This window comes from Carlito syrichta, unplaced genomic scaffold, assembly GCF_000164805.1.
Source record: "Carlito syrichta isolate Samal-C Ts95f unplaced genomic scaffold, Tarsius_syrichta-2.0.1 Scaffold305755, whole genome shotgun sequence".
Lineage (NCBI taxonomy): Eukaryota > Metazoa > Chordata > Mammalia > Primates > Tarsiidae > Carlito > Carlito syrichta.
Window position 1 is genome coordinate 1,054,251 of NW_007249851.1, and position 11,229 is coordinate 1,065,479.

The 11,229-nt window shown below is 54.7% G+C and overlaps 1 protein-coding gene across 2 annotated transcripts in view; it reads left to right on the forward strand.

Moving 5' to 3' along the window:
* FRS3 (fibroblast growth factor receptor substrate 3) overlaps positions 1-8,986 on the forward strand; it is a 9,713-nt gene extending 727 nt beyond the window's left edge. The window contains exons 1-7 of one of the 2 annotated variants that reach the window (XM_008062586.1): positions 4-93; positions 1,679-1,822; positions 2,805-2,893; positions 4,086-4,272; positions 6,241-6,402; positions 7,228-7,376; positions 7,657-8,986. In XM_008062586.1, coding sequence (XP_008060777.1) covers positions 2,828-2,893; positions 4,086-4,272; positions 6,241-6,402; positions 7,228-7,376; positions 7,657-8,571 — 1,479 coding nt within the window. In that variant the 5' untranslated portion in view covers positions 4-93; positions 1,679-1,822; positions 2,805-2,827 and the 3' untranslated portion in view covers positions 8,572-8,986. Of the gene's footprint in view, positions 1-3; positions 94-1,678; positions 1,823-2,804; positions 2,894-4,085; positions 4,273-6,240; positions 6,403-7,227; positions 7,377-7,656 lie in introns of those variants that run through there. The other variant, XM_021714750.1, reaches the window with a different exon arrangement.
* Positions 8,987-11,229: the final 2,243 nt, after the last annotated feature.

The following is an 11,229-nucleotide window of genomic DNA, read 5'->3' on the forward strand; positions in this document are numbered from 1 at the left end:
GGCGGGGCGGGGAGGCCTTAGCTCCGGGCGGGCGGCGGTTGCTGCAGTGGGACCCGGGAGCGGGGCCCGGCGCCGCCCGGGCCGCGGGGCGATGTGAGTCGGGGTGCGGCGGGGCGGGGACGAGGCGGCTCCACCTAGGCCGCGCCGCGCCGCATTCTCCGCTCCCTGCCTAGGAAGCCCCGGGTGGGTGGGCGGTGGAACCCCGGGGCTGGGGGTGGCGACCCACGGACAGCGCTCGCCCCGACCTCCCCATTCCTTATGGGAGTCTGGAAATTCCCCTTGGCAGTCCTGCAGCCCGAATCTCCCTAAACCTCACCCTCTCCCGTCCCCCCAGGGCACACCTTCGCGTCTCCAGAAGCCCTCAGAACCCCCTCGCTAACGCGACAGACCCCCGGATAATGCCCCAGACCCATCGTTCTCTCCTGGACGCCCCCCAAGGCTTCCACCGCCCTGAAATGCCTCCGATCCTTCATATCCCCCGTTCTCCATGTACTGTCCAAAATGCCCACATCCAGAATTCTTGCCCACGTTCTCCCAAGCCTTTTCGTACGTTTTTAGTTCCCATCACACTAACGCCTGCCCCTAGTCCACACCTGTCCCAGACCAGAGGCCCTTCCCATCCCACCCAATGTAATCCTTCCTCAGTGGGCTAGCTGATACATCGTAGTATCTTAAAGAGATGGTGATAGGAAAAGTGCACCCCTCCTCCATCTTGCACCTGGACATTTTTGTCACCCCCACCCCCACCCCCTGGTGACTCAAGCGCCAGTATCTTCCTAGCGACCTGTCCAGTTTGTGCACACCTCCCTCAGCCTGTTTCCTCCTTCCAGAGAATAAGCCAGACCAAGGAGATGGGGGTCCTTTTACCTGGAAATTGTCCAGGGGTACAGGCTGCAAGGGACCCTGGGGAGTATTGTTTTTCCAGAGCAGTAGGGTGAAATTTCAAGGGTCTCCAGCGTCCTGGCTTGTAGGCTTGTCTACTTGTGACTCAGATGCCCTGAAATTTTGACTTCTTATAAACATGTCAAAACGAGGCCTTTTAGAGCTTGGGGAAAAGAAAGTTTATCAAGTTGCCAAATGTGACATTGAAGGCTCCTGTCCTGCAAGAGGAAAATATCTGTTTCAGTGGTGTTTGTCTTGCATACTTACCTTGACGCTATTTAAGCTAGAAGCTCCACAGTTTATAGATGGTTCCCCTAAAAACTAAGGCCTTGGATGGGAGTTGGAGGGGGCGGGGGGATTGGCTTGACAGTCTCCCAGGTACTTCGTAACAACGAAACTGACTAGACTATTGATTTCCTGAATCTTAAACCAGTGCACTTTCCACTATTTTATAGTGTCCTTTTGAGAGTTAAAGTTCTCTGCAGAGGGAAGATAGTGTTTTGGTGTTGGTTGTAACAGGACTCAGAAGGAAATCTAAGGTGACTTCAAAGGTCTTGGGCTATCTCAGACTTCAAACTCATTGATGCTGCGAGAGTCTGTCTCTCTCAGAATCTCTGGGCTTGGAATTTGTGTCGCCTTTGCCCTTGGTCTCACTCTCTTTATTGGTGTTTTTGTCCTGTTAGAGCCTGGAACAGATATCCAGGTGGGATGGGCTGACAGCAAGTCAGTTTCATTAACAGCTGGGGGTGAGGAGAGAAGCTTTCCATTAATCAGCGGTCTCTGTCTCCTATGCTAGGTGACCCCCAGGTGTGTCCCAGAGGGATCCACGTGACTTCTCTGCAGACTCTTTGCCATGACATCCCACCAAGGACGGGGAGAATAAAGTGGGAATCCTTCCCCATGCCCCTCCCATGGTCAGCTCCCCGATGGCCTGGGTGAGGTAAGAGCTGTGTATAGAAGTCACTTTTATGGAGTTTCCCAAGTTGGGAGGAACAGAGGGTACAGATTGCTGGATTATTCAAGGCTTTACACATTCAGCAGGTGTTCTAGAAGGATAGCAGCAAGTCATAGCCCCTTGGAACTTCTTGTTGGGATTGGTTCATCCCTTTCTTGTTCCCATTCGTCGTTCAAGCCTGGGTTTGATCCTTCTGACATATAATCCAAGTACCAGAATCCTGGTGGGAAGAGCTAAACAGTGAGGCCTCTGGTCTTCCCTCTGGACAAAAGGGAGTCAGCCCAGCACTTTTTCTTTTTAATGAAGAAATACTCAATCGAGGTCATAAAAATTGTGCTCTGTTTTAAATGCTCAATCTTCTTAACGTATCTTTATGAACACAGTGTGACAACTCATTTGAAGAGAACATCAAAAAGATGAATTTGAGGTGGATGTTGAGATGGTGGTGAGGGAGGAAAAGGGAGAACTTTGTTGAAGTGGAACGGGTGAGGTAAAACCGGAGGAAAAAAGAGAAAGGTACAGCCCAAAGCGTCTGGGACTCCATGTGACCGTTTCCTTGCTGAATCTGAATGAGGGCCTCAGGCTGGTACCCAGCCCCGTCTGCTGCAGACCATTTCTGGGCTCCTACCTTTATCCATGCCTTTCCTCCTGCCTAGGTCTCCTTTCCCTGTCATTACATGGGTCAAAATCCTGCTTACTTCTTAAGGTCCAATCCAGTGTTACCTCTGAGAAGCTCTCTCCAACCCCCGTCACATTAATCCTTAACACATTCTAACTTGAATTAATGTTTAGCCAATGTGTGTCTGGCTCTGGATGGAGAGTGTGAATCCCTTGAGGGAGGGTCTGTGTCCCACAGCCTTCAGGACAGAATAGGGGATCACAGTAAGGGGCTTCTGCCTGAGTGCTCCAGAGCAGGACTTCTGGAGCTGATGTTGGTGACCTGCTTGTTCCTTATGTTTTTCCCTAGGGCGGGCTGGCTGCTCTGACACAATGGGGAGCTGTTGCAGCTGCCTGTACAGAGACAGCGTCTCGGACAACCACCCCACCAAGTTCAAGGTACCCAGAGCCCCTCCTCTCCTGGGTTCCCTACATGGCCTCTTGGGCTCAGGCCCCATGTGGTTGCCTCAACCTCTCTACTAGGAAGTGAAATGACAGTCTGGGATTGTGGGCTTATTAAGGCTTCGCAAGCTCATGCCCTCTGAGGTGAGCTGCCGTTTCCGCAGCACCTGACACTGCCAAAAGTGAAGAACCGCCATCATGGTGCTCTTAAAACATGCACTCCCGTCAGTGTATTTTTGTAACTTTTTTTTTTTGGAGTCAGTCTTGTTCTATCACCCAGGCGGGAGTGCAGTGGTATGATTAGGCTCACCACAGCCCCGACCTTCTGGGCTCAGGCAGTCATTCTGCCTCAGCCTCCCTAGTACCTGGGACTACAGGCATGTGCCCCCGCACCCAGCTAATTTTTTGAATTTTTGTAGAGACAAAGTTTCTCTACGTTGCCCAGGCTGCTGTCAAACTCCTGGGCTCAAGCAGTCCTCCTGCCTTAGCCTCCTCCCAAAGTGCTGGGATTGCAGGTGTGAGCGACCGCTCCTGGCCTATAAAATACCTTTTGTACTTGTCAGTTAATATATGTAAAGTATCTTAAATAGTGCTTAGCACAGGTAATCGCTCTCAGTGTTGCTGCTGGTTTTGGGAAGCTGAGGGAAAGGCCCAATGGACCTGTGGGTCCCCAGCCTCCCTGTAGGGGGAGTCTCCTCCTTCCTCAGCCTGGGTCACGTCCAGGCGCATGTTTCTCCTGCCCACCAGAAGAGGGAGCCCTCAGCAAGGTCATGTAGGGGAGGAGCTGGTTGGAAGAGGCAGTATTTGTTCTGCTGTGGGTTCGACTTTCCCAGGGATTTAAGATTTTGAATTTGCAATTGAATCCCTTCCCCATTAACGTCTGGGCCGTGGATACTAAGCCAGGGGCCATCTGAGGTTATCTCATATTGGTCATCTCACCATCTGACCTTGGAGGTCAACTACCTCTTCCCTTGCTGTTCAGATGACAAAACTGAGGCCCAGAGAGAAGGGATTTGCCTGAGAACTGTCGTGGGTTTGTGACACTGCCTTGGGCATCTTCCAGTAACCGTGTGGTCTTCGCTGGAGTCTCCAGCTCTAGCCCTGCATCGGATTGTCTCCCAGCGGCTTGGGAACCCTTGCAAACACTGGTTGCACGCACTCATTGGCCCTTCTGGTCTGTCTCCTCCAGGTGACCAATGTGGATGATGAGGGGGTGGAGCTGGGCTCTGGGCTGATGGAGCTGACGCAGAGCGAGCTGGTGCTGCACCTGCATGGGCGCGAGGCCATCTGCTGGCCCTACCTCTGCCTGCGGCGCTACGGCTATGACTCCAGCCTCTTCTCCTTTGAGAGTGGCCGCCGCTGTCAGACAGGCCAGGGTGAGTACCAGGCCCTGTTCCACCCTGGGATGGGGCAGATGCACTGGGTCTGGAAAGTACAGTTCGGAGGACTATGGGAAACTTTGTTGTCTTCTCATCCAACCCAGCCCTCAGATTTGGCAGATGTTGCCCAGAGAGGGGAAGGGTCTTGGCCAAGGGCACACAGCATGTCATTGCAGAACTAAATGGACTTCTAGGGTAGTGCTCTTTCTCTTCAGTCATTGCAACTCCAGTCTGGGCTTTGTCCCCACCAAGGGACATTTGTTGCACAGCCAAGGTCCTCCCAGGCCAGAGCCTGCCTGGCAAAAGCAAGCAACTCCACTTCCTTCCATTACTCTGGTTTCAGGGATCCCTATTACTCCCTAGGTAGGAACACACCTTTTTCATAGTTCCCAAGTCGTACACCCTGGACCCTGGGAGTAATGAAAGAAAGATTAGGCAGGGCTGGGCACGGTAACTGTAATCCCAGCAATTTGGGAGGCCGAAGTAGAAAGATTACTGAGGCCAGGAGTTCAAGACCAGCCTGGGCAGCACAGCAAGACTCTGCCTCTAGTTACCAAAACTAAATAAATGAAAAAGAAAGGTCAGGTAGGAGACTGTGGCTGGGTGAGGAGGAAAAGGCACCCTTGTTCCTGGTGATGTCTGGTCTACACTTGGGCTCCCCAGCAAAGTGTTCCCCTGATACTCTAAGCTCTCCAGTCTTTTCTGGCCCTTGACGTATTTTGCCAGAGTAATTCTTTTTCTTCTCTGTATCCTTCTCATGCCATTCCTGCAAACCATAGCTATCCCATTTCCAACCTGTTTATCTTAGTTGTGGCTATGTGTACCTGAACACACCAAGTAGCCTCCCCAAGTCCCAGGTCCCACTGTTACAGAGGGTAGTGCAGAATCCCTGGCTGACCAGTACCCCTGGAACCCACATCACAGGTGATCGCCCCAGTCCTGCTGTTCCGGGACCTTGAGCTGCAGTGCTGGATTTTGAAAGCCCAGAAGGCAGGCTGCGTCAAGGAGCCACATGAATGCCTTCCCACACCTGCTGTTAGCTTGTTTGCCCTTCTTCTCTTCCTTCCTGCACCAGAGTGTAAGCTCTGTGAGGCCAGGGACCTGTATACAATAGGCATCCACTCTCTGGGCAGGCACTGGGCTTAGTCTTCAGAGAACATCAGTGAATAGAACAGGACCCTCCTGCCCTCAGAGAGCCTAGACGTTGCCAGGCCTAGAGAGGACTGGTGCCCAGTGGAGCTGCTTTTGCAGGGAAGCAGGGAGTAGAGGCAGAGGACGATGAGCAGCATGTGAGGGGGACAGTTCCCTCAACTCATGTTTTCCTTTTCCATGCTGGTTTTTATTCTCTTTCTCGATCCCTGGACACACACCTCCTTAAGGAAAGGATTTCTTTTCTTTTCTTTTTTTTTGAGTTAGAGTCTCACTCTGTCACCTAGACTGGAGTGCGGTGGCACGCTCACAGCCATCACAGCCTTGACCTGCTGGGCTCAGGTGATCCTTCTGCCTTAGCTGGAACCTCAGACACACCACCACGCCTGGCTAATTTTTTGATCTGTTATATAGATGAGGTCTCACCAAGTTGCCCAGGCTGATCTCGAACCCCAGGATGCGGGCAATCCTCTCACCTCGGCCTCCCAAAGTGCTGGGATTACAGGCTTGAGCTACTGCGCCCGGCTACGGAAAGGATTTCACCTCACAGGAGTGTAGCTGGAGCGTGCAGTGTTCAAGCAATGGTAATGGATAGCATGGGTGTGGGGCGGGGCTCCTGGGCCCACCCCTTTAGCAGCTCGTGAATTCTAGAGTGCACCGGAAGGACTTCTCGGAGGAGGAGCACTCTCCTGCCCCCCACAGGCCTGGGCTGGAGGCAGGGGCGTTGCCTGCTCTTTGTGCACCTGGTGCCCTCCTCTGGTCTTCCCCTGTTGGGCCCAGGGCCAGAGGAGCCTCATTTCTCCCCTCCTTCTCCAGGAATATTTGCCTTCAAGTGCTCCCGGGCTGAGGAAATCTTCAACCTCCTTCAGGATCTGATGCAGTGCAACAGCATCAACGTGATGGAAGAGCCAGTCATCGTCACCCGTAACAGCCACCCTGCTGACCTTGACCTCTCTCGGGGCCCCCAGCCGCCCAATGGTGAGGGCACCTCCAACCTCAGCATCCCAGTGTATACACACACCCGAGTACAGACCCGGGATACACAAGCCTCGGAGGGGCAAGACAAGCCGGCAGGTGGTGGGGAAGGCTGGGCGAGCCAGTCTCCAGGACAGTTGTCCAAGGTAGAACCATTCTTGAGGATGCAAAAGTCCTGGGCCAGGCCAATCAGGTGGCTCAGGCGGAGGCCGCTGAGGCCTAGACCTTGTATCGACGGATGGTCAGGGAGCAGACAGGAAGATGCTGGCTTTCCATAGAAACAGCTGTCTGGAGCTTTTGTGCTTCCTTCCTCTGTCTACTGGTCAGACTCATATACCCATCTGGCTGCTGGCGCAGGCATCTCTAGCCATGACTGTATTCTGGACAGGTTCCTACAGTCTCTGCTTGTTCAGTCACTGAGTCCAGACCCAGTACCTGCTCAGTGTTCTGCGTGCCCTAGGCTGGCCCATGAGGGATCAAAGAAATAGGAACACAACCCCTGTTTTGAGGAACTTCCCTGAAGCTCACTGGCAGAGCTAGAATGAGGCCCAGGGATGGCCCAGTGACGACAGGTATGCTTTAGGTCTTCCAGATATGACTGTTAGGGAGAAGGTGAGGGGTGGGCTTCAAGCTGAGCTTTGAGGAAAAGGACAGGGTTTATAGAACAGAGAGGTGAAGGACAACAAGGGGCTTCTGGTTCAGTGGGGCTGACCACCGTGAGGGTCCTGAGAACATTTCTGGGGGCAGAGTCCCAGGACGCCACACGCGGTGCAGATGGTTGTCAGGTGGCTGAAGTACTCCTCCCTGGTCTTGTCTCCCTATGCCCAGCTCTAGGCTACACTGTCTCCAGTTTCTCCAATGGCTGCCCTGGAGAGGTCTCCCGATTCTCAGCTCCCCGGCGGCTCTCAACGAGCAGCCTGAGGCACCCCTCGCTGGGGGAAGAGTCCACCCATGCCCTCATTGCCCCCGATGAGCAGGTGAGCACACAGCCGGCCAGCCTCTGCCCAGTGGTCTGGGTGGGGATGGGACGTGGGTAACATGGCCACCTCCTCCCAGTGAGGATCATGGAAAGAGGAAGAAAAGTGATGGGGTCCCCTGCAGTCCCTAGAAAGGGAGGCAGCTTCCTGGGGAGGTTCGGAGGACCAGGAGAAAGGAACGCCAACTCTTCCTGTGCTTCTCTTCACTCATACTGTCCTCCTTCTCTCCTTCCTCCCTGCCCTGGGACCCTCCTGTGTCACTTGGACCCTTGCCCTCCAGTCCCACACCTATGTCAACACACCGGCCAGTGAGGATGACCACCACAGGAGCCGCCACTGCCTGCAGCCCCTGCCTGAGGGTCAGGCGCCCTTCCCCCCGCAGGCCCGGGCCCCCAACCAGCGGGACCCGCAGGTGTTCTTGCAGCCGGGCCAGGTGAAGTTCGTGCTGGGCCCAACCCCTGCTCGGCGGCACATGGTGAAGTGCCAAGGCCTCTGCCCCGGCCTGCACGACACTCCCCACCACAACAACAACAACGAGGGCCCTTCCGAGTGCCCAGCCCAGCCCAAGTGCACCTACGAGAACGTCGGCGGGGGCCTGCGGCGCGGGGCCGGCTGGAGACTGAGCCCGGAGGAGCCGGGCTGGCAAGGCCTTGCCCACCGCCGGGCCGCCCTGCTGCACTACGAGAACCTGCCCCCGCTACCCCCAGTGTGGGAGAGCCAAGCCCAGCAGCTGGGCGGGGAGGCCGGAGATGATGGGGACTCGAGGGATGGGCTCACACCCTCCTCCAATGGCTTTCCCGATGGTGAGGAGGACGAAACCCCACTGCAGAAGCCCACCAGCACCCAGGCCGCCATCCGCAGCCACGGCAGCTTCCCCATGCCATTGACCCGCCGCCGCGGCTCCCCAAGGGTCTTTAACTTCGATTTTCGCCGGCCGGGCCCCGAGCCCCCAAGGCAGCTCAACTACATCCAGGTGGAGCTAAAGGGCTGGGGTGGAGACCGCCCCAAGGGGCCCCAGAACCTCTCGGGTCCCCAGGCCCCCGTGCCCACCACCCACCCTGCCCGAAGCTCAGACTCCTACGCCGTGATTGACCTCAAAAAGACCGTGGCCATGTCCAACCTGCAGAGGGCTCTGCCCCGAGACGATGGCACTGCCAGGAAAACCCGGCACAACAGCACCGACCTGCCTCTGTAGGGACGCCCCGGTCCTCACTGTCCTCCACCCCACACGCCGTCCTCTGAAACCCCCTCCCCAGGGTTTGGGGGTGCTTCGCAGAAGGCCTTGAGGTGGAACCAGATGCTGCCCTGGGCGGTGGGAGTCCCCAAAGACATCAGCCACTGAGTGTCCTGGTCTGTCGCCATGCTGGGGAGGGAAGGGGTGAACAGGCAGGACAGAGCCATGACGCCGACTGTGAAGGTCCCGTGATGCGTTTAGCACCCTCCCTGTGTCCATTTGTCTTGTCCGTTGGCTGTCTCTGTGTGTGTTGTTTTTGGTTGGAATTTTGAAACATTTTGTACCTGTTGATTTTATTTATCAGTTTATTTTTCTATTTATTGTTTTAAATGTAATTTAACCTATTTATTATTAATATAATTATTTTTAAATTCTGGTTCAGTGAATGCTATCGTCTTATGGAATCTGGTGTATTTCTGGCATGTGGTGGGGCAGGCCTAACTGAGGGAGGGCTTCATTCTCAGGAAAGGGCTTCATTCGAGACAGTTGTGGTTTTTGCAACAAGTCTATAATCATTTCTTTTTCTTCTCCAAGAAGCACCGGCCCCGAATTTAAAGTTGCCAGGGATGGATGCTCTGTTAAAGACAGTAGCAGGATGGCTGGAGTCCCAGATGCCAAAAGGGACCTGAGAGGAGCAAGAACCTTGGCCCTCTGCATTTAGGGGTGGGGTGCAGCCCAAGTCGTCTTTGCCTTCCCTGGAACCCATCACTGTCCTGCCATCCGGCAGGCCCCAGGGAGCACTGCCCTCCTTCACCGCCTTGGCCTGAAGGTAGACCCTGGCGTGGCCAAGTCAAGGCCAGAATTTTAAACAGATTTTCCTACAAGCCCAGGGTTATAGCAAAAGGAAAAAAACACAGTGTCATGTGTAACTAGGTAATCGCTTACACGGTGTGCCTTTCTCAGAGAACTGCCCCTGGGATGGGCTGAGGGGATGCTTCTGCCATGGAGCAAGGGTGGAGCCTTAACAGAGCCGCCGCCCCAGGCACCTGCCTGAAAGCCCAGGATCTGACGGGGCTGTGCCCGGGCACCCACCCCAGTGCTGCTTTGTTGCAGAGGTTTCTTTCCCTGTCCTGAGGCTGCCCCTTTCCTGCTCTTGTTGGCCTTCCTTCCTCCAGAACTCCTTTTCTATCTCAAACCTGCGGTACTCTGAAGGAAATCTGGCTCCTGTGATGAGACACTCAGGGCCCAGTGAAGATTGAGAGTGGGGTTTGTCCATGACCTAAGGAAAAGCCATGTCTGATCGTTGTGCCCTGGCTCCTCCTGCTGTGGAGCTAGCAGACCTGACCTCCTCACCAAGGAAGTGGGCCGGGCAGGCTCAGCCCCCGCAGTTCCCTCTCCTCCTGCTGTCCAAGACAGCACCACCAGGGCCTTATGTCCTGAAGCCCCCCTCCCGTGAGTGAGGCTGGACTGACCAGTTTCCAGACCCTTGGGTGGCACTTTCTCTCAGTGAGATGGGCAGTGAGGACTGGCCACCACAGGATGTGAGAAAGAGACCTTTCAAGTAGGGCCCAGCAGGGTCCAAGGGGACAGCTGGCACCAACCCCTTCTCCCCCTTACGTCCTTTTGCTCTGAACCAGAGGGGTCACGCACTAAAGGCTGGATTCATGCACTTTCTCCCACACTGCAGTAGGGAAATGCCGTCTTCTCTCAGGGTACCCAGAGGCAGCTCCGTTCTGCTTCTTGGATGTCCTTGCACACTTACCTCTGCTCTTCCTTGCAACCTCCAAAGTCAGGGATGGTGGTCTCTCCAAACAGGAGCAGTATGGTATGGTCCTGGTGCTGGGACCAGGCCTAGGGGCCCTGGCCAGGCTCCTCCTTACTAGTGAACAGGCACTATCATGGGGTAGCCAGAGGATGGCTATAGTCAAGAGATCTAAAGTCTGGTCCTGACTCGGCTGCTGTAATCCCAGGATTTTGGGAGGCCAAGGTGGGAGGATCAAAGTTCAAGACCAGCCTGCTCAACATAGTGAGACACTGTCTTTTAAAAAAATATAGAAAATTAACTGGGTGTATTGGCACTTGCCTGTTGTCACAGCTACTCAGGAGGCTGGGAGGGAGGATTACTTAAACTCATGAGTTCCAGAGCCAGGCTCAGTGGCTCAGCCTGTAATCCCAGCATTTTGGGAGGCTGAGGTGAGTGGATTGCCTGAGCCTGCGGGTTTGAGATCTGCCTGGGCAACTTGGCGAGACCTCATCTCTACAATAAACCAAAAATTAGCCGGGCGTGGTAGCGCGCGCCTGTAGTTCCAGCTACTTGGAAGGCTGAGGGGGAAGGATCGCCGGAGCCCAGCAGGTCAAGGCTGCAGTGGCCGGGAGTGGCCACTACACTCCTATCTGAGTGACAGAGTGAGACTCCAACTCAAAAAAAAAACAAAAACTCATGAGTTCCAGACTAGTTTGGTCAACATAGTGAGACCCTGTTGCTCAAAAAATAAATAAAATTTGGCTGGGCTTGGGCTCAGTGACTCAGCCTATAATCCCAGCACTTTTGGGAGGCCGAAGTGAGTGGATTGCCTGAGCCCACAGGTTTGAGACCAGTCTGGGTAATGGCCAGACCTTGTCTCTACAATAAATCAAAAATTAGCCAGGCGTGGTAGCGTGTGCCTGTAGTTCCAGCTA